This window comes from Sus scrofa, chromosome 4 (assembly GCF_054392235.1).
Source record: "Sus scrofa isolate SSC_HxYL_T2T_F1_AM1 chromosome 4, Sscrofa_HxYL_maternal_Yorkshire_Landrace_v2.0, whole genome shotgun sequence".
Lineage (NCBI taxonomy): Eukaryota > Metazoa > Chordata > Mammalia > Artiodactyla > Suidae > Sus > Sus scrofa.
The window spans coordinates 29,099,817-29,123,365 of record NC_139386.1 but is presented as its reverse complement, the minus strand read 5'-3'; the positions used below and the strand labels follow the sequence as shown (position 1 = coordinate 29,123,365).

General features: G+C 37.2%; 1 protein-coding gene across 7 annotated transcripts in view; it reads left to right on the top strand.

Moving 5' to 3' along the window:
- Positions 1-20,809: 20,809 nt before the first annotated feature.
- The window catches only part of EMC2 (ER membrane protein complex subunit 2), a 54,636-nt gene continuing 51,896 nt past the window's right edge, over positions 20,810-23,549 (top strand). For 4 of the 7 annotated variants that reach the window (XM_085021863.1, XM_021089015.2, XM_021089020.2 and 1 more), the window contains exon 1: positions 20,971-21,023. In XM_085021863.1, coding sequence (XP_084877989.1) covers positions 20,984-21,023 — 40 coding nt within the window. In that variant the 5' untranslated portion in view covers positions 20,971-20,983. Of the gene's footprint in view, positions 21,024-23,549 lie in introns of all 7 variants that reach the window. The other 3 variants (XR_014843481.1, XM_085021865.1, XM_085021866.1) reach the window with 1 other exon arrangement.

The following is a 23,549-nucleotide window of genomic DNA, read 5'->3' as shown; positions in this document are numbered from 1 at the left end:
CAATGGGAACTCCTACTTCATATCGTTTATATCAAATATCATCTCCCTGTATATTCTTCACCCCAAGATATTACTCTAATAGTCTCCTGGGATAGAGAATACATAGGGAGATTATTTCAATATTCAGAGAGACAATATTTAGCAGTTGTTATATTTAGGCTAAATAAAATACACTTGTCCTCTTTCCTATGATTCATAAATTGGAGCAAGTAAGGTGATACTAGCTATTTATTTAGAAATTACAAATATTTTTATTGACTTAGCAATAAATAATAACCCAGATATTATTAATAATGAATATAACAGAACTACCATACAGTTTCACGAATTCAAGCTGTCTTAAATATAAATGAGAAACCACTTTATTTTTTAAAAACAGTAACTTCTAAGTTCACTTCTCCTGCCTAAACCTTTGTAAACATTCCAAGTCTCTTTACTGTTTTACTTACCAGGAAAAAAATAGTTAGCAAGCTTTATAAGGGCATTCTATGGGATATGCCAAGATAAATATTCTTGTTACTCTTAAAATACACATTTGTAATTTATTACTGTATATGTCTATAAAATCATATAAGTATATATGAAATTATAATTATACATATTCAATATATAATATTAATTATATATGCAAGCCAAGGGAAGGCCTTGCATACTAGCTGTATTTGATCTTTTAGTCCAGTAAATTTATTTGGTAAAATAGAAAAAAAAACAAAGAAAATTCCACATATGTTTTGATGGTGCTACTGAATGCATGATCATATAGCAGTTTTTATTCATGATGTACAAAATAATACCACCTTACCTGTTAGTAAAAATTTAAGCTAAAATAAACACAACTGGGAATAATGTTAAATACAGCATTAAATTAATAAAATTACCAACTTTTTTCTATTTATAGAAAGTAATTTTTTAGAAATTAGTGAAATTTCTAAGAAAGAATATATATTATCCTGGGCCAAGATGTGCCATGGACTTACATTTTTTTTTTTTGCCTTAAACAATATATTTGTTTCCAATACTGATATAATAAAATGTCACAGACTGGGTGGCTTAAACAACAGATATTTTCTCACAATTCCAGATGCTAGAAGCACAAGATCAAGTTGTCTCTGGGGTTGTTTTTTCCGAGGGCTCTCTCCTTGTCTTGAGGGTTGAGGCTCCTCCCTGTCTTCACATGGTCTTCCCTCTGCCTGTGTCCTAATCTCTTCTTGTAAGGACAGCAGTCATACTGGATTAGGGTCTACCCTACCAATTACCTCCTTAAATGTCCTATCTCCAAATATAGTTGTATTCTGAAGTATTGGATTGTGCTTCAAAATATAAATTTGGGGAGGAGGGGAACAATTCAGCACATAACAAACACTATAGTTAGTTAAAGGGAAAATGCATAACTTGGAGAAGGCCTTAAGGTATTTTTTCTATTATGGAATCATAATATCTTAATTAAAAGGTAGGTCCATCATTGAATTCATTCTCTTGAAATTCTTTTTTATCACAATGATTAAAATGTTAATTCCTTATCATTTTATTTATTTATTTGTGTATTGGTTGCACCCATGACATATGGAAGTTCCCAGGCTAGGGACTGAATCTGAGCCACAGGTGCAACCTACACCACAGGTGTGGCAATGCCAGATCCTTAACCCACTGTGCCACACCAGGGATCAAACCCATGCCACCACAAAGATAATGCTGGATCCTTAACCCATGACACTACTACAGAATCAATGTGTTCTTTGAAAAACTAAAAATGGTAGGATAGATTATATAGCTTTCTTTATAATTTACAAGGCACTTTCACATATTTATTCTTAAGCCACACAACTTGGAGAAATTGACTCTCAGAAATTTAGAAAATATGGCTATGTCCACAACTTTCCTTATTCTTTCTTTAATGGCCATTTAACTACACTATTTGGTATCTAGAAAAGAGAATAGCTGATGGAAATTCATGTATGGAGGATTTTAAAGACTCAAAAAGTCAATATAAGTTGCAAGAATTTTTCTAGAAGGATGATTTTAGCTTAAGCCCACAGTTGCACAATGTTTTTTCAAGGACCATAAGAATGGTTGCCTGTATCAATGATATGGTGGCAGAAGCAGGGTGAAATTAAGGACAGGCTTATATGGTTAAATGAACTAAGTAATCTTTCCAATTAATCTGAGTAATTATATTAGCAAGTAATTTACAACCAGACTTTCCTCAGACTCTTATAAAGTAATTTGGAAGCTTTGGCCAATATGTAAAAGTCCAGATGACTCCCAGTGGTGGACAGTGAGTATAGTAAACTGAAATTTTGTACTGTATTTTTAAGGTTGCAATTTAAAGAGCAGAGCCACATTTCCTAAGTGGCAAACACATGGCATTCTCCTGCTCTGGGGATCCCCTAGAGCTTCATCACTCATCTTGATCAAATTAACTGATTCATTGTTCCACTCATTGAGCCAGTGTGTTCACTGCCTAAAAATTCACAACTCTGCCAAGTGTGGCTACCCTTATTATGTTGTGCTTTTTCCTGTTGGTTAATACCATGCTTTTTTGGTGAGGAAAATTATGTGACATTATAATTGAAGTTTCTTTATGTAAATTCAGGAAAATTTTTCATGCTACTTTTTCAGGTTGAAATTCCTAAAGTATTATACCCTGGGGATAAACTCAGGACCTGCTCAGAGCAATGAGCAGAAGCATCTTCTAGAAGGTAATCTGAACTTACACTATAAGAAGTGAGGAGAGAACTTCTGATTGAACATGCCTCATTCTCCTGAAGCACCTTCCCTCCAAAGTAAGTAAATGAATAAAAAGAGAACAAAAACTATAAGAAAAAATGAAGGAAGATAAAGATGATGAGGAATTTAAAAAAGAATTTTTCAGGAGATAAAAAGGAGATGAAGAGTGGTATTCAATAAAAGCTAAAAACTGGGTGCCTAGATAGGAGGTTATCCATGAAAAATATGTTTCTTCTTCCCGTCCATCCTTTCTCTTCTCCCTCCTCCTCTTCTTTTTCTCATCCTTATCCTCCTATTCCTTCTTCTCTTTTTCATCTAATTTGCCCTAAAGAAACCTGGAAATATTCAGGACACAGAGGCACAAGGCATTGGAGGAGGTGGTGGTGAAGCTCAATTCTGAGAACAAGGAGAATGTCTGAAAATGGCTAGATCCTTGGATTTTATCTACTTCCCACACCGGTAAGTTAAGTACTTCCTTCTTTATTTTCTCCTCACCTTCTACCTTCCAAGATACCAATAGTTTAGCTTCTAGATGAATTACTATATCCAAGAGGCTCTGGACACTAGTCAATATGGGAAATGGGACTTAAGCTAAAAGGATTACATCCAAATTTTTGTACTGATTGGTGGGACTCTAGCCTCCCCCCCTTCTCTACCTGCTCCTGTAACACAGGCATTGATAGACCCTCCCAGGTGGGAGAATAAGAGAATACTTCTCTGGAGAAGCAAATGACCCCAAAGAAAACATCTACTGAAACTGATGATTGAGAGATTCCATTTTTTTTTTTTTAAAGCAGGTTCGTTACCAATCACCATACAGTTGAGGCACCCTATTCACAAACACATAGTGCTACCCTATGAGATTACAGGGTATTATGCTTAAATATGAAACAAAAATGAAGAATTATAAGACATTTGAGTAAAGTCTTCAAAATGAAAAACAGACAGCATAAAGAGAAAATAAAACACTTAAAGGAAACAGACACACTAAAAGAAGCAGAACATACTTTAAGGAATATTCTCATGGAAATAACAGATGATTATTGTAAGCATAAAACAAAAACAAGCATGCTGTAAAAACAGAATGAAGAACAAGAAAAACTTTGGAAATAAAAAATAAGATGCTAAAATGAACAATTCGATAGGAGATTTGGAAGTTAATGTTGAAGAAATTTCCCAGATAGTAGAGCAAAAAAGAGATCAGAAACAAGAGATGAAAAGAACTTAGAGGATCCAAAAAAGGGTCCAATTTTCAAACAAGACAATGAAGAAAGGAAATCACCTAAAGAACTACACAAGAGGAGTTCCCGTCGTGGCGCAGTGGTTAATGAATCCGACTAGGAACCATGAGGTTGCGGGTTCGGTCCCTGAGCTTACTCAGTGGGTTGACCATCTGGCGTTGCCCTGAGCTGCGGTGTAGGTCGCAGACGTGGCTGGGATCCCGCGTTGCTGTGGCTCTGGCGTAGGCCAGTGGCTACAGCTCCGACTCGACCCCTAGCCTGGGAACCTCCATATGCCTCGGGAGCAGCCCAAGAAATAGCAAAAAGACAAAATAAAAAAAAAAGAACTACACAAGAAAATTCCCCAGAACTAAAATGTGTGGAGATCAGTCCAGATTTAGGGGGATGTAAGAAAAATAAAAGCAGAGGAAGAAGAAATTATTAATTGAGCACCTGGAGAACAGTACTGAAATACTATAGTAAATACAGACAAATGAAAAAAAAAACTGACAAGTAAAAACTTTATTTTTTTTTTTTTTTTTTTTTTTTTTTTTTTTTTTTTTTTTTCATGAGTGATGAACAGCCACTCATTTTTTTATTTTATTTTATTTTATTTTTTATTTTTTGTCTTTTTTGTCTTTTGTTGTTGTTGTTGCTATTTCTTGGGCCGCTCCCGCGGCACATGGAGGTTCCCAGGCTAGGGGTCCAATCGGAGCTGTAGCCACCGGCCTACGCCAGAGCCACAGCAACGCGGGATCCGAGCCGCGTCTGCGACCTACACCACAGCTCACGGCAACGCCGGATCGTTAACCCACTGAGCAAGGGCAGGGACCGAACCCGCAACCTCATGGTTCCTAGTCGGATTCGTTAACCACTGCGCCACGACGGGAACTCCGTAAAAACTTTAGATAGTTATTAATCATAGGAAAAATTAAAGGGTTGTACAGGAAGGAAAAAGTAGTTACAGTGTCCTACTTATACAAAACATCCTTTCTGTCCTACTTCACCTACAGTGACAAAATATATTTGGGTGGTCAGAATAAAGTAAACCCTATATAGGAAGGATGGTGGAAGGAGAAAGGGAGTGGTGTGGGAAAGTAACATTGCTACACTGAGATAGCAGTAAAATACATTATTTAGAAATATGGAAATATCAGAAAAAACACATTTTTAGAAGAATTCAGTGTTTGGTTTGGAGAAGAGGATTGGCATTATTGTAATTCTTTTAGTAAAATTTGCCTTAATAAAAATCTAACCAAAATTAATAAAAAAGGGAAAAGCAAAAATTACAAAAAAGGTAAAAGAGACTAGAAAATAAACAGTCAAGACTTAAACTTTAAATGTAAACTTTAAATAATATAAAAGAAATTTTATATGTAAATCTGGACCCTATTTGTAATAGTTTTTTAAAAATACAGTCAAATGTATTTCTCTTATTTTCACATTACATTAGTGCCTTCATTTATGAAATTTATGCTTTTGTTTGGCATCTTTAAGTCTATGTAAAACATATACTAACTTTTTTTTTTTTTTTTGGCTTAAGTATCCCAGGCTAGGGATCCAATCAGAATAGGGTCCCAGGCCAGGGGTCTAATGGGAGCTGTAGCTGCCAACCTACACCACAACCTCAGCAATGCTGGATCCCAGCCTAGTCTGCGACCTATACCACAGATCATGGCAACACTGGATCCTTAACCTACTGAGTGAGGCCAGGGATCAAACCTGCATCCACATGGATGCTAGTCAGATTTGTTTCCTCTGAGCAAGGACAGGAACCCCTAAAACATACCCTAACCTTTTAAGAATAAGAACAAAAGATCCAAGGTGTCACACACTTGGCATTCTACCAAGTTAATAAGAGTAACTCTGTAACAATATACTTCTGCAAAACTTTGTTTTTAAAGTGAGGCTAGGGAACAGCTCACCTCCTTCCTTAGGTATTGGCTATAGGAACAGAGACTCACTCAAACTAGCTAAGTAATGAGGAGGAATTTACTTAAACAATAAAGCACAATTAAAAAAAAAAACACCTCAAGGGCAGGTTTTATGAAAGAATGGAACAAGGAAACAGAATGCCATCAAGATCCAAGGCTGCTGGCTAACTTCATTCTATTCTCTCTCTCCAGGGCCACAGGGACTTTTATTTCTTCATCTTTCTATGCACCTGAATTACTTTCTTTCTCTATGGAGCACAACTCCATATTTCTCCTATACAAGCCCAAGTATGGCCACTCCACAGTCAGCTTTAGGTGATCTCTCTAGGTGTTCCAAAGTTGTGACAAGAGTTTCTAAATTCCAATTCCAAATGCATGGAAGATGAATCTGATTGGCCTAGCTTGAGTCAGGTACCTACAACTGAGCCAAACAACAGTGGGCTGTGTTTATCTGATGGGGTATGATATTCTGCCGGGTATGAGTGTGTGTGTGTGTGTGTGTGTGTATTATGAGCTGTCATGTGACTATATGCTCACTTAGCAGGGATTTGGGGAAGAAAGAAGAGATGACAAACTGGCAAACTAACAGGTCTGCTTTACCTTTTCAGCTCTCTTGATAAAACTCAAAAGGTTTCTTTCCATCCCTAGTCCAGTTCCTCCAAACAAAACAGACACTCAGTAAGTTGGAGAGATTGACAGGTATCCCAAATGATGTTGTGAAATGTGAGAAAAGAAATGTATGTCTCTCTTCTCATTCTTGATTTTTTTTCACATGTATACATTAAAATTCTAAATCAGAGGAGTTATAGGAAACTTTCCTAGTTCTCCCTCTAAGATACAGTCTCACAATTGACTAGTATTTTAGGTCAACGTGATTATCTTGTGATGTGAGTTTTTACTTGAAGATTTTCATTGTGTCTGTTAGTGATATCACAGGAAGAGTTCTCCAGAAATTATTGTTCCAGCTATTGTTGCATTGTTTGTTATTAAAGTATTAAAAATTACATTTATATTTTCAAGTATGTGAAACCAATTCTTATATCCCCAACTATTTTATAGCCTATGTAGTTGAGTAATAGGGAACAGGGTTAGGATGATGAGTGATGGGTTGGAAGAAAAACATTAGATTTTAAAACACAAGCTATTTGATCTAGCATTATATTAGCCTCCATAAAAAATGTCCCATATGTTCATTTCTTAATAATTGCTCTCATTTGCCTTTAAAGCTGAAAAAAAAAACAAAATTAAAATTGTGTTAAATGATAGTCATTTCTTGGTGTTTTTCCCTTAAGGACATCAAGGAGAAACTCCAATGAGTGGAGAGAAAGGAAAAACACTGTATGTTAGCAGGTTTTATCAGCAGTATTTTTATAGGTTAAAGAGGTGCAGTTTTAGGTTATGTGTAAGAAAAGATGAGACAGGTGTGATTACAATCCCATTTCATTCCACATCCTTACAGATAAATTGGTTTTGAGCAGGTAGTTGCTAATTTTATAAATTTAAGAAACCATCTGGGCTTCATGGAGATCTTGATCAAAATTTATGACAATTGCCTGAAGATTTTAAAAATTTAAAGTAGACGGATTAGTAAAATGTGGATAAAAATGTAACAAATAGAAATTACCCTTGTTTCTTCTAAGACATTATTTTCAAATCTACATCAGGCTTCTATTTAACTGTCACTAAGGAAATATTATACAGTTTTCTAGATCATTCTGCACTAGAACTGAATGATGAATGGAAAAGAAAGTAGAACTAGCCCACGAAATGACTTCATTAGAGTGATTATTTTTAAGCACTTAGAATTTATGTTATTCATGTGTTAGGTATTGTGCTAAGCTTTCAGAGCAATTTTCACATTTAATTTTCTTAATAACCTCTGAGGTAGGTATTATTATCTTCTATCAAATGAGATATCAGGGACTAACACAAAGGCATATTATTAACAATTGGCAAAGCTAGAAACCAAGCCAAAGTTTTAGTATATGTGTAACTGGGTCATTCTGCCAGGTACAGCAGAGACTGACAGAATATTGTAAATCAACCATAATAAAATTTTTTTTTAAAAAGTTTTAGGATTCCAAGGAACATCACTGTTTCAGTACATGGATTGCCATTGAAAAAAACAACAATTTCTTTTTAAGGGCAGCAGTAACTGTGAGAAATAGCATGTCCTTGTATTTGTGTCATATATTCATCCCAATCATTATTTGCATGGTTACAATTTCACTCAGTGATAATTTCTTCAAAAATCTATGTCTCTTCATAGGTTTGGCCACTGGTAATTTAGATACATTTCAGGAGCTCAGCTACCTAAGTCTTTCAGCAAAAAGAATTTTGATATTTTATTAAGTAATGAATATATTTCTTCCTTAAATTAAAAAATTCTTTATCTTTTCTAATTAGAAACAAGTTGTTTTTCTAAGTTAACATTTATGTAACTGCTCTTATATGACTGCAATTTTGAAACTCTGGAAAAGAACTCACAAAATCAGACCAGTGTACTCTGGTTGAACTTTTGTTTTCAAGTTAATTGTGCTTAGCATGCATCTCAGGTTGATAAGCTTGTCTGTGTTGACACTAAAGTATCTACTCATTGATATTATGCTGCCAGTTACAACTATTTTCATAAGTGATAAACCAAATTTAGCTCTTGATAGTTTAAAATATTTAACTGTTATCACTAACACTTCTCAAGAATATCAACATCATTTTATTTTGTTTTTCATTTCCCAGCATTTTTAGAATGTGAACACTTCTGTTCAAAATCAATGGTTAAAGGTTTTGCTAGCTATTTATGAACTAAATGAAGACCTGCAAGACTAGTTTCCATTGTTTTAAATATATAGTGTAAATCTGACCTCTTATGTCCTATACTCATATTAAATCAGTCTAGATTAAGTATAATAATCATAAATACCATTTCTGGCTACTAAATTAATTATTCCTTAAATTATTATATTAGACTGTAATAACTGGGAAAACTGATATATTAAAATAGATTAGTTTTCACAAGTTTGATTTAACATGTTATATATTTCAAACTAGACTTAAACATAGCAGATTCTTATTTTCAAAGAATTCTGGAGGCAAAAACAAACAAACAAACAAACAAACAAAAAACAAAACACCACTATGTAAAACAAAAAGCCATAATTCCTCTTGAGAGTTTTCAGTGCACAGAAATCTGTAATTCAAGAGATTACTTATTTTTATTCCTGCATAGGGATTTTGTCTGATCTATTATTTTATGGAGAGGCTGGACTTTAGCTGCGAAATTTACCTACAAAATTATTTTATAATAGAAAATAACATGCTTTTGCTTTCAGTATTACTATGTAAGAAAAAAAAAATGGACTAAAACTAGACTATTAAGGTTACCTTTCTTTTTCTCCCTAAGGACAGCAAGGAAGTTACAATACAAAGTAAAATAAAAATAAAGAAAAAGCACAGATTTGTAGAGGCGCAATTCAGATTCTGAAATTTTTCCTGGCCTGAAGTGTTACAACAGACACAGCATGCAGGAGGGATCTTTAAGGGAGTCTCCTGTGTCATCAAGGGTCTGGATTACATCATAGTTGAATTTCATCTTTTCCATCTCCTAATTTTTATGGTTCTACTCTCCCAAAGGCTGTTGTAATCTATCCCATGGGTTCTCAAAATAAGCAAAATTTAAAATAGAAATATCGCTTCTGTGGTGTCTTTATTATTTTTGTCTTTTGTTTATACCACATCTTTTTGTAGAGCTAACAGTATCTTCTACTCCAGTTCCAGTGAAAATGCTCTTTATATACTCACTGTTTTTTTCAATGAGAGAAGAATCTTAATATTTGAAAATAAAACTCAAAATGGATTGAAGACCTAAATGTGAGGCTAGATACTATAAAGTTCTTAGAGGAAAACCTAGGCAGAACTCTCTTTGATATAAACTACAGAAACATCTTTTGGATTCATCTCCTAGACTAATGAAAATAAAAACAAACAAAAAACAAATGGGACCTAATTAAACTTAAAAACTTCTTCACAGCAAAGGAAATCATTTAAAAAATGAAACAACAACCCACAGAATGGTAGAAAATCTTTGCAAATGAAGCAAATGACAAGGGATTAATCTCTAAAATATACAAACATCTCATACAGATTTATATCAAAAAACCACCCATTTAAAAAACGGTCAGAAGATCTAAATAGACATTTCTCCAATGAAGACAGAAAGATGGTCAAAAAGTCTATGAAAAGATGCTCAACATCACTAATAATTGGAGAAATGTAAATCAAAACTACAATGAGGCACAATCTCACACCAGCTAGCATGGCCACCATCAAAAAGTCTACAAACAGTAAATTCTGGAAAGGGTGTGGAGAAAAGGGAACCCTTCTACAATGCTGATGGGAATGTAAGCTGGTGCAGTTACTATGAAGACTAGTATGGAGGTTCCTTAAAAAACTAAATATAGCACTACCACATGACCCACAAATCTCACTCCTAGGCATTTATCTGGAGAAAACTGTAATTCAAAAGGATGCATGCACCCCAATGTTCACTGCAGCACTATTCACAATAGCCAATACATGGAAGAAACCTAAATGTCCATCAACAAAGGAATGGATAAAGATGTAGTACATACATACAATGGAATATTACTCAGTCACAAAAGAAGGAAATAATGCCATTTGCAGCAATATGGATGGAACTAGAGATTATCATACTAAGTGAAGTAAACTGAAAAGAGAAAGACACATATCATATGAGACCACTAATAAGTGAAATCTAACAAAAAATGGTACAAACGTGTTGTTAATCACAACACAGAAACAAGACTCAAAGATTTCAAAACCAAACTTATGGTTACCAAAGGTGAAACATGGGGGTGGGAGGGATAAATTAGAAGGTTGGTATTAGCATATAAACATTAGTCTATATAAAATAGGTGAGTAATAGGACTTTCTGTATTGCACAAGGAAATGTACTCAATACTGTGTAATGGCCTACATGGGTAAAATAATCTGAAAAGCAATGGATATATGTATAACTGATTCACTTTGCTGTACACTTGAAACATTATAAATTAACTATATTCTAAAAAAATTAACAAAAAAGAAGTTCCTGTCGTGGCACAGTGGTTAACAAATCTGACTAGGAAACATGAGGTTGCGGGTTCGGTCCCTGCCCTTGCTCAGTGGTTTAACGATCCGGCGTTGCCCTGAGCTGTGGTGTAGGTTGCAGACACGGCTCGGATCCCGCGTTGCTGTGGCTCTGGCATAGGCCAGTGGCTACAGCTCCGATTCGACCCCTAGCCTGGGAACCTCCATATGCCGCGGGAGCGGCCCAAAGAAATAGCAAAAACACACACACACAAAAACAAAACAAAACAAACAAAAAAAATTAACAAAAAAGAATTTTGGTGATTTTTGAAATAAGACTCTAATAATACATTTACTCTGCTTTACTGTAAAATGTAATCTAAATGAATTTTGCTCAATTTATGAGACAAGAGCTATATCTGAAATAAATTTTCCAGAAATGTTTTGTGTCATGCAATATTTCAAATAAAATTTTATTTTTCTTCTTAGATCAGACTGGAGTAATCCCTCCCCAAACATATTTTTAAAATAAACAAAATTATAGTAGTTCTTACTTTTTAGTATGTTCACTCCTTCAGAAGAGGGTAATGAGTCCCAGTTGGGAAGCATGTGCCAAGATGCTCAATGACTTTCTTTAAAAACACAGATACTAAGGATAGGAAAGAATTTTCACCAATTAGGGAGTTTTTCTAAAACAACAACAACTAGAAATTGCCATCTTGAAAACAGGTGAATTACCATTCTGAATTGCCTTACCTTATCTGAGAATAGGAAAGGATTTAAGAAGTCAGCGGCAGTACTCAAATATGTCCTCCATATGATGCTAATTCAGGTAGAAGTTGTCCACTGGTCCCTGGTAAAGAAGTTAAATTACTCCTTCTTAGGAACTGTTCTTTAGTGAATCCTTATTATTCTCTTATTGCTAAAATAGCAATTTTAAGGTGAAATGATGTGAAGCTTATTTGTGGTTGTTACTTTTAATATACTCAGCAAAATAAAAAGTTGGCAACCATATATTGGTCTCCTCATCTTTTCCCTTGAAATTTTATTGGTTCATAAATCACACACTGGTGAGCACTAAAGAAGCTTCTGTCTATCTTTTCTTTTTTTTAAATTTTATAGCTGCAACTGCAGCATATGGAAGTTCTCAGGCCAGGGTTTGAATCTGAGTCACCGCTGCCACCTATGCCACAGCTGTGGCAACAGCTAGATCCTTTAACCCACTGGACTGAGCTGGGGATTAAACCCACATCTTCACAGTGACCTGAGCAGCTGCAGGCGGATTCTTAACCCACCGAGCCATAGCAGGAACTTCAAAAGGAGTTTCTGTCTTTCCACAAATACTTCTTGAGTACCTGAGGACAGATCATGAACATGACACACAGGTGTCAAATAGGTCTTGGAGTCTTGTGATAGATATAAATAAGTAATGATTATAATTTAAGTGGAACAAGTGCTTTTAGGGAGACAGAAGTGAAAGGAATATTGGAACATATGAGCAGGGCACCTAATTCTGATCAGGGGAAGTCAGGCAAGGATTTCTCTAGCACATATTGGCTTTGTGAGTAAAGTATCTTCTTTTAGGTAGGTACTTGGAAAAGCAAGCCAAAGGGCTGCTTTATCACCATGGAATTAGAGCAAATGGCTGGATTAGAGCCTGTTGAACTCTGATGAAATAATTGTATCCCAACCAGTACAATAGCTCCTTAGCAGGCGGATATTAATTTCTCTAGAGGCAGGGTAGTGGGATAACATTTTTGAGGTAAGATGTGATATTAATTTTATCTGTCTGTCTCTGTTTTTGTCTCCATCTCTCTGAGAATTAAACTTTCCTCACCCTCCTACAGATCCCAAATCTTTGTCTCAGAGGGAAGGGGTGTCTGAGGGAGAAAACTGAGAGGGCACAAACCTCATCTTTCTGGTTTTGGTTGTCACCAGAGAAAACCTACCAGAGAGGATACACCATAGATGCCTCTGGATAAATCTCAAATAAGACCGTGCCTAGGGAATAAAACACTGGGGGTGTGGGGAAATTCCCCTGAGACTACACTATTGCTCTCACATGGCTGGGGACTAGAGGCAGGAGTGGTAGAGAGGAAGAGGATACTCAAGTGGAGCTAATGAAAGCCTTGGCGGCTCCCAGGGAAAGAAGCTCAAAGCCAGTCAGAGTCTTAAGGATGCGAGAGACCCAGGGGGAAAAAAAAGGCTGGAAGGTATGCCTAGGGAGGGAACTTCAAATTCCCATGTGACCCAAAAGTACTCAGGAGAGCCACGGGACGTGGAGGTGCTTATGGAGAAAAACAAGGGTTCTATTGCTAACTGGAAAACCAGGCAGGCTTCCCAATGCCTTGAGACTATGTACGCATGACTGATACGAAGTGGTATGGCTGTACTGGTTGACCAATTATCAAAGTGCTTTATATTTCTTGATAGCCATTTACCCAGACTCACCTGCCTTCCTCAAGCTAAAGGATTAATGCCTGAGACAGCAGAGGAACCTCCAGGATGCCACATAAGCACTAAACCTAGCATCTGCATCCTTCCTGACTGGTTGGTATACTAGTTATCTCATGTTGTATAATACTTTACTCCAAAAATTGGCAGCTTAAAGCAATAATTACTGTTTGCTATCTCAGAATTTCTGTACATCAGGAATTTGGGAGCAGCATAGCTGGACTATTGCGGTTCACAGTCTATCATGATTCTTCAGTTATGATGTCAGCTGGGCATACCATCTTGACTGGGACTAGGGGATCAATTCTAAGATGTGCCACTGACATGGCTGGCAAGTTGCAGAAGGCCTCAGTTTTTTTACCATGTGGACCTCTCTGTGAAGCTGCTTGAGTATCTTTATGACATGACATGTGCCTTCCCCATGAGTGATCTAAGAGACAGCAAGGCAGAAGCTACGGTGTCTTTTATGACTGTCTTCCTATATCCAATCACTTGCAAAGGATCGGGATGGAGGATAATGTGAGAAAAATAATGTATATATATATATATATATATATATGTAAACTGGGTCACTTTGCTATACAACAGAAATTGGCAGAACATTGTAAGTCAACTATAATAAAAATAAAAAAGAATCAAAGTCACACTCCATCATTTCTGAAATATCCTATTGAAGACATATGTCATCCCTATTTTTCGTGGGAGAGACTGACTACACAGGGTGTACTAATTAGGAGGGAAAATAATTGGAAGCCATCTTGAAGGCTCCCACCACAGTCAGTGACTTTGTCTTATGTACTGTTAAGTATTTAGAATGTCACTTTCACAGGAGTCAGAGTAGCCATGGAAGAGAAGCAGAAGTACAGGGCAAATTCCTATTATAGCAAGGAATCCGTAACTGGTATGTAACACTAAGTAAGAGTAATATTATGCCATATGCTAGATCGTGTATGAGGAATTTTTTTTATTACTTATAATCCTTGTTATAATTATCACATATTGTTATAATCATTCAACATGAGAAAACTAGTATTTGATGAAGTTAAAACAAATTGTTCAAATTACCTATAATTTATATGCCAAAAGTGCTCAACCTTGGACTAAAACTCAGCAAGCTCTGTACAAGAGAGCAATGTACATGTATGTTAGCAGAGAACCCACTGCTGATAGATAGAATATAAAAGAACTCTTCACTCTATGGCACGATACATACAATTATAATTAATAAAACTACTTTGGGGATTCTTTCTTTAAGTCTAAACTCTTAATTTTACCACATATACAACATTAGAATCTATCAATGGTTTCTTAAGGCCAATAATTAGTCTAAAAGCTTAGAAGAGCAATATGTAATGTCACTGCCACTCCCTGATGAGTACTGGTCAGTTATTTTTGTAGACTGACTCTCAGTTTGGGTTTCATTAATGTTTTCTCATGATGAGACTGAGGTTACGTTTAATATTCCATAATCTTGCTATTGCTAGGAAAACTGAATCAACTGAAATCACTCCCACTTTGCCTGCCCCTTTCCCACCACACCCACAGGACAAATGTTCAAGCCCATTTTTAAAAGATGCAAAAGAAATAATAATAGAAACACAACGAGCAGAGGAAATTAAAATATTATGATGTTAAAAGAATTTCTAGCTAGGTGACAACAATTTGAACCAAATGGCAGCTTTTGCAGTATATCTATATTATTCCTTACTTCATAGTGTTAAGATAAAAAATGCTCACAATTTAAAAAATTATGGGAGTTCCCATTGTGGCTCAGCAGGTTAAGAACCTGACATAGCATCCATGAGAATGCAGGTTTGATCCCTGACCTCGTTCAGTGGGTTAAGGATCCAGAGTTGCCACAGCTGTGGTGCAATTTTCAGATGCGGCTTGGATCCTGTGTTGCTGTAGCTGTGGTATACGCTGGCAGCTGAAGCTCCAGTTCGACCCCTAGCCACGGGAAATTTCATATGCCATAGGTGCAGCCATAAAAATAAAAAATAAAAATAAAACATTACGTTACACAAAGTTTAAAAAACGTTGATATTGTGCTGTTTCCTCAGGAATGAGGTGGTACTGGATGGGGTTGGTGAAATGGATTTAGATGGTGGGCAGTTTTCTTAGAGACATTCTGTCAGGAGACCAGTTTCTTTCCTAAATAAACCCATGAGATTGACTAAATAAGCCCTCCTATATGCAAAAAAGAATATAATTTATGATCTGAAAGATAATATGGCCATATTTTCCCCAATGTGGTTACTGGTCCTTCAGCCAAACTTAGCCAAGAATGGTCAGCATGACCTTAGAAATTTGAAAGAATGACCAGTAAAATAAATGACCTTGTGGCCTGGTGGCAAGAGTAAGATTTTTTAGGACTACAGGTCTGAGTAAATAACCTAGCCACTTGTGTCTTAAGTGATGCTACCAAAACACTAAGGAGAAGGACAGTTGAAAAATGAAAATTACATCTGTAACAGAATAATATGTAATTATAAAAATTAAGTTAATATACAGTGGATTTTTGTGTGAGTTTTGTTCACTGTGAATAAATACTCTTTAGAATGTTTTTGAAGTAAAAAATTCAGTTACAGTTCGACTGTAGAAAACGGAGTCTTAGATGGGCTCCAGAGAACAATCAGGTCAGAGTAATGATAAATTTTTATGTGAGGGTTGTAGTGAGACCAATTTACTTCAATAGATAATTTTATGGGTAGTATAAGCTGTGCTACACAATGTGGGATATTTTAACTCACTATGAGTAAAACAGAACAAAGCAGACAGTAGATTCTAAATAAATGATTTGATGATGATGCCAAATATTGCAAAACCAATTAAAATGGTATTATGCTTTGTTCTGTTAAATAATGTCCATTTTATAAACACCATAAGGTTTACTGCATTTAAGAAGTTGCTTTAGGAGTCCCATCGTGGCGCAGTGGTTAACGAATCCGACTAGGAACCATGAGGTTGTGGGTTCGATCCCTGGCCTTGCTCAGTGGGTTAACGATCCAGCGTTGCTGTGAGCTGTGGTGTAGGTTGCAGACGCAGCTGGGATCCTGCGTTGCTGTGGCTCTGGCGTAGGCCGGTGGCTACAGCTCTGATTCGACCCCTGGCCTGGGAACCTACACTGATTGGATCCCTAGCCTGGGATCCTTAAGCCAAAAAAAATAAATACATAAAAGTTAGTGTAGGAGCAGCCCTAGAAAAGGCAAAAAAAAAAAAAAAAGTGTTAAAAAAAAAAGAAGTTGCTTTAGTCCTTCATAATGTCTGAAGATATTAACTGAATTAAGTAAACTATGAAAATAAAAAAGAAGCACTTTAAAGCACTTTGTGGGCCAATTTGGCTTGATAAATAATCAAAGCTTATCCCATCTCAAAGAAAATGTGGGCTTAGTCGAAGTTATTCCTTTCTGACCCTAGTTTATTCTGATGTATTGTTATCCTAACTATTTAAACATGATTTCATAGGAAAAAAATAAAAATCATAAGATAGCTTCACATTTTAAAAAGACAGATAATAGATTACATTCATGTACCTTGTTCATTCTGCTTTTGAGATCATTAAATGAAGTAGTGCTTCCCATGGTGTCAGACATGCATAATCTAATATTTGGCTGCCTGAATCGTTTCCTGATATTTATCACCAATATTTGACAGTTGTTCAATCAGAGAAACTGGATTAAACATTTTTAACATGCATGAATGAAAACTCTTCTTTTTCAAAGGAATAAGATGGTGAGAGCTAAAACTTTGAGAACATTTGTGAATGTGGATTTACGGAAAGTATGCTTGATGTTTATGTTTCCATAGTTATGGTTTTACCTATAAAAGATATTTCTTTTTAAATTTACATGTATAATATCATAAAATGTTAAAGAAGAATTTAGATGTTTTGTCACTGACATGCCAGCTTTCTCCTGAGTGTCTGAGGAAAGCACATTTTATTGGACATCTAAAACGTTATAAAACATGGGAGTTCCCATTGTGCCTCAGTGGTTAGTGACCTGACTAGCATCCGTGAGGACGGGGGTTCCATTCCTGGCCTTGCTCAGTGGGTTAAGGATCTGGTGTTGCAGTGAGCTGTGGTGTAGGTCACAGACATGGCTTGGATGCTATGGCTATGGTGTAGGCCGGCAGCCACAGCTCCAATTATACCCTAGCTTGGAAACCTCATGTGCCACAGGTGTGGCCCTAAAAAGACAAAAGACCAAAACAAAAAAAAAAAAGTTATAAAATATGAACAGATAGTCACTTTTCTCACTTCAGAGAGTACAAACATTTTTCCTATAAATATTTCATATTTCACTTATAAAGAAGGTGACTTTTTTCCTGTAACTATTTCATCTCATCTTTCATCTGTGATCTAAACAACTCATCACCTCCATATGAATTTCCATAGTACGTGTCCATTTTATAAATGCCATAAGGTTTACTGAATTTAAGAAGTTGCTTTGTTATGTACTAGTATCAACAACTTGAGCATATTATTTCATTTAAGGGCCTCAGATTAGGAAACATGTACAATGTCCATCAGTGTTTTTCTTTTTCTTTTGTATTTTCTAGGGCATATGGAAGTTCCCAGGCTAGGGGTCTAATCAGAGCTGTAGCTGCCAGCCTACACCACAGCCACAGCAACGCGGGATCCAAGCCGCATCTGTGACCTACACCACAGCTCACGGCAAAGCCAGATCCTTAACCCACTGAGCGAGACCAGGGATTGAACTTGCAACTTCATGGTTCCTAGTCAGATTTGTTAACCGCTGAGCCATGACGGGAACTCCAGTATTTTTCAAAAATAGGACACTTTACCACCCCTAGTGGGTCACAACTAATATTTTTTATAAAATAAAATGGAATTGACTCAATTAGAATAGAAAATATAAAGAACAAGACACATTAGAAGGCTAGTTTACAAAATTTTGTTTTGGCTTTAAATATATGAATGCATATGATGTGATGTAAAATGTATTCCTTAATGTGAGTTGCAGGCAAAAAAGTTTGACAAATCTTGTTCTAAAAAATCGAACTGCCTTCTAAGTTTAAAATGAAATTATTCTAGTTTCCAGTTCAAAATTTCTGATATTGACCTCTTTTAACTCAATGTTATATGGTTTATTGCCTGATAGACAAGAGTAGCTAGCTACAAAGACATTTAGTTAAAATGATTAGAAAATATTTCCTACCTCAATTAGTTGTAATTGTTAATACCAATTGTAAGTCATTAAAAGACAACCCCTTGGGCTCTTACCCACTCTGGGCAAATGCCAGACCCAAGGCAGAGAGGAGTTTGGCATGTTTTAGAAAAAATATTTGCAGTCTAGTGAAAGAGATAGAAGGGCAGGAAGGAGATGGGGTAAGAAATGTAGGAGGGAGGTGGCCTGAGTAAAGCCCTGCAAACCATGAAAAAGCATTTTAGTGTATATATTTATGCTAGGGAGAGCCATTTGAGAGCTGTAAGCAAAGGACTTTTGTGGGTTGCTGTTGTTGTTTTACAACCAGTAGGACTGCTGCATCGAGAAAGAGATTTTACACAGTAAGAATCAAACTAAGGTGGTTAGGAAGCTATGACAATCATACAGGTGAAAGATGGTTGTGGCCTTGATTAGGCAGTAGCATTGGAGATTAAAAAAAATACGAATTTGGGGAAAAGTTCTGGAAGTATAAAACACAGAATTTGCAGATAGACTGGAAAAGTGGGGTTGGTAAAGAAAAGAATCAATTATACACCCTAGAATTTTAGTTTGTGCCACTAGGTGGATGGCTTGATCAGTTGTGATGGGGAAGAGCAAGCAGGGGACGTGCGGCAGAAATCCATAGTTCTGTTAGAGAGATGTTAACTTTGATATACATATTAGGCATCTAAGTGAGTATGTCAAGAAAGCAGAACTGGGCTTCAGGAGAGAATTAAGGACTGCTGGATTTTATCATCAGCACATAAATAGTATTTATACCCGCAGGACTGTTACCTCCATAAGAACATCACGAAGTGTCTTTTAATCTTGATGAAAACTCAAGGTAGATATTTTCGTTTCATATCTATATAATTAGCTTCTATGGCCCACACCACAGCTCACAGCAACACCGGATCCTTAACCCACTGAGCAGGGCCAGGGATAGAATCCGAGTCCTCATGGATACTACCAGCGTTTGTTAACCACGGAGCCAGGATGGGAACTCCAGAATATGGGAACTTCTAAGTAGAGGGTTTTTAATTTTTTGAATGGAGAGTTTTAAAATTAGTTAATTAATTTATTGGTGGCACCAGCAGCATACATAAGTGCCCAGGCCAGGCATGGAACTCTAGCCATAGCAGTGACAATGCCAAATCCTTAATCACTAGGCCACTAGGAAACTCCACGAAGGGTTTTTTGTTTTGTTTTTATAAACTGTCTAGTCTGGAGAGAATGATGCTTATCCAGAACTTTATCCAAGTTTATAAATTCATGTCTTTTCTACCCTTAGACAACTTCCCTTGGGCAGGTTCCACCACTGGTAGTTCCTTTTTTAAAAAAAACCCTACTTTGGTTTGGGGATATGACTGTTTTCCTTCTTTCTTATATCTTGATTGCCTCTTCTTCACTGACCCTTACCTATACCTGTTACACAGGGATTTTTAGCCTTCTTTCTTCACTTTACATATTCCCCCTCCACAATATGTTCTCATTGCTTCAAATACTAAATACACCCTTAGACTCTCTAATTTTTTACTTCCACCCCAGATATTTCTCCCTAGCTCTAGGAGACAAAGTCCAAAAATTCCAGAAAGCAATTAGCCTGGAGGCTCTCCCGTGAGATTAAAGAGGAGAGACTGTGGGCCTGTGACCATTTCATTCGTACATACATTCAGTCCTTCATTTATTTACAAGCACTTACATACTGGCTGCTTTTATGCAGTTTCAAATTTAGAGTGGCAGGCAGGCAGTGGTCCAGGATGAGCTTTAACTAAGGGTTTAAGTTGGTAGGAAGCCATTCACGTGAACACCGTAAGTCCTCAGGCCACAGAAGCATTATGTAAAAAAGAATCCTGCTGAGTTCCTCATAGAGATTTAACGAACACTCTGTGAAGTGTTATGATTCTAGCCTAACATTAAAGGAAAGAGAAAGTGAATCCCATCACGAAAGAAGAAAAGTTGGGGACAGGCAAGGGATTCACGCAGCACTTTGCATCGCAGGGGGTCATGACGAGAACAAGGTACTGAGTAGGGAGCAGGAAGAGAATGAATACACTTAACGTAGGAAAAAAAATTAAAAACCTGGAGCGGCACACATTAATGACCTAGCATTTGTTAAAGATTCATGGTAAAAACCCACACCTCACCGCAAGCAGTCTACAGCGGCTCAGCCCTGGCGTCATCACAGTCAGAGCGCGCAGCGCACCGCCCATTTAGCCCCTCCCTCCTTTCCAAAGGCCCCTTCGCAGACCCGCGTGCCAATGCGCGGCGGATCCCTCCCCCTTAGCTCTCTCGACCAATGAGAAATGGTGTCGAAATTTGCCACCGCCCGGTCGCAGGTCACGTGACCTCGTCTCCCCGCCCTCTCACTCCGCTGCCTCCAGGTTCTGAGAAGATGGCGAAGGTCTCGGAGCTTTACGATGTCACTTGGGAAGGTAACTGCGGGCGACGCGGGAGCTGAAAGACCGAAAGCCGTGGGAAGCGGTTCGGGAATATCTGTTGTCCTAAGAGACTTGGATTCTCGGGTCTTTTCGGCACTGGACTGGCCGAGCTGAGGTGGTGTCTGAGGTGGAGTGGAGGCTGACCTCTTCCTTGGCCTGGCCACCGGCTGGAGGTTGCGGTGTTCCCACCGCTTGTGGTTACCGTAGACTGACTGACCGTCCCACTTCCGCGCAGGTCCAGGGGCCCAGGGAAGCTTCCATTATTAGGCGGCAGGGACCTCGGGCTGGGGTTGTCACACAATTCCTGTGGCTGCTGGGGGGCGCGGAGGAGGCGGGGTAGTTGCCTGCTGAAGCGTCTTTGCAGCCGCCAAAATAAAGGGCCTGTAGAAGCCTTTTAAGTGCCGTTTAAGGGTTACAACTCTCTGCAGTAAAGGTGTGTTGAAAACGTTTGAACATGGCTGATTCTTCTACATGTTGTTTACATTTCATTCTCTCTTAAAACCTGGGTTTCTGATTTCTCCCCTTTTTAATTATTCCCTGTCCCATTTCTCCTCAAAACACATTTACACACACAACACTACTTCCTTCTTGTTTCTTACTAGTAATTCCTTTTCTGAAGAGGAAAAGAGCTGGTTATTCGGGGCATGTGCTGAAGTATGAAGGACTTTCTTTCCATACTCTAGTTTAATCTGAGATGGAATGTGTTCTTTAAATTTGGAAGCAAACTGGACCAGTTCTCTAAGAGCAGGAATTTTAGTGGGAGGCATGCATGCTTAAGAGAAGAGCCGTGAGTTTCTCTAAGGCATGAAATTTGTGTAATTGAAATGTATATTTCTAAAATTTAACAGTAGACTTTAATAGCTTAATTGTTGGGATATTTAAACAATGACCTGATAACACGTGGACTGATTGTTCAATGGTGAGTAAATCTCTCCAGAGTACAAAGTAGCAAACAATGATGGGAAAAGGAAAAGGTAAAAGTCCTTTACACTGGTACTGAATTCAATGATTTATTATTGGTTTTGTGGCCTCTCCCATACTGTGAACCCACTGTTTCTACCTGTACATTAAAATCATTGTGTTCCGTACTAGATCTTGGGCATATCAATTTAAGTAACACACAGTCCCTGCTTTCAGGGAGTTCACTGTCTAGGAGAAAGACAGACTTGTAAATACGTAGTTTTAAAAGGTGGGTATCAGGATGATAATGTGGTTGATATTTTAATGCTCTTAAAAATGTTTCAAATATTTTATGCTTTTTAGAAAGTGCTATTTTGAAGGTATGTTCAGTATAAGTTTCTTGGATGATAGTATCATGTATAGTCTTAGGCAATGAGTGGATAAATGTGTAACTACCACAGGGTGACCTTACCCTGTGGGAATTCTAAAAATGAGCAACATAATTGAAAGATTTAGATTAATAACTACTTTACAGTTTGTTGAGGAACAAAAGGGAAAACATATGTTAAAGTTCTTTTAAACTAAGTACATATGAAAAGATGATCTGGGGAGTTCCCATTGTGGTGCAACAGAGATGAATCCGACTAGTGTCCATGAGGACGCAGGTTCAATCCCTGGCCTCGCTCGGTGGGTCGGGGTGTAGCGATGCTGTGAGCTGTGGCATAGGTCTGCAGCTGTACCTCTGATTCTACCCCTAGCCTGGGAACTTATATATGTTTTGGTTGTGGCCCTAAAACAAAACAATAAAAATAAAAAGATGATCTGGCTCCTGCCTGTGCCTCCAGCTTTATCTTAAGCTACTCTTCCCCTTACTCTATGAGGTGGTTGTACTGGCCTTTATTGAATTCCCTAAATATGCACTGCTCCTTTTGTCTTAGGATTGGACACAAGTTATTCCTTTTGATAATTTTCTTCCCTCTTTGCTCTACTTTTTTTCCCGTTATACTTTATCATTTCTCAGAATTTCCTGCAAAGGTAACATACTTGAGAGAGCTTTTCTTGACCACCCTACCCCCAGCCATTCCCCATCCTTCCACCAAAATTTAAAAAAAAAAAAAAAAGTAAAGACAAAAATACAACAAAAACAGACAAGCAACAAAACTTAACCCTGGTTCTTTAATTGTGTGTCCATACTATTGAAGTACAGTTGTGTTAAGTTTAAAGATTTTGTTTCTCCTAGAGTGCCATGAGAGACCAGGCCTCTCTTGTTCTAATGTCTGACATATTGGAGAAACTCAGTAATCTGGTGACTGAATGAATTGTTAGTGGGATTAAAAATGAACTGTAATAAGTCTTCACAAAAGACTGTGAGTCATTTTCTCAATGTTGGAATAATTTTTTTTTGTATCTTAGACTTAGGCAACTCAGCAAATAGGATATAGTTTTCTTATTTTGGAATTAATGTTATTAATGAGTAGAATTAAAGTCCTATTTTAGCGGATTTTTTTTTTCTTTTTTTTTTTTTGTCTTTTTAGAGACACACCCGAGGCATATGGAGGTTCCCAGGCTAGGGGTTCAATCAGAGCTGCAGCCGCTGACCTATGCCACAGCCACAGCAAT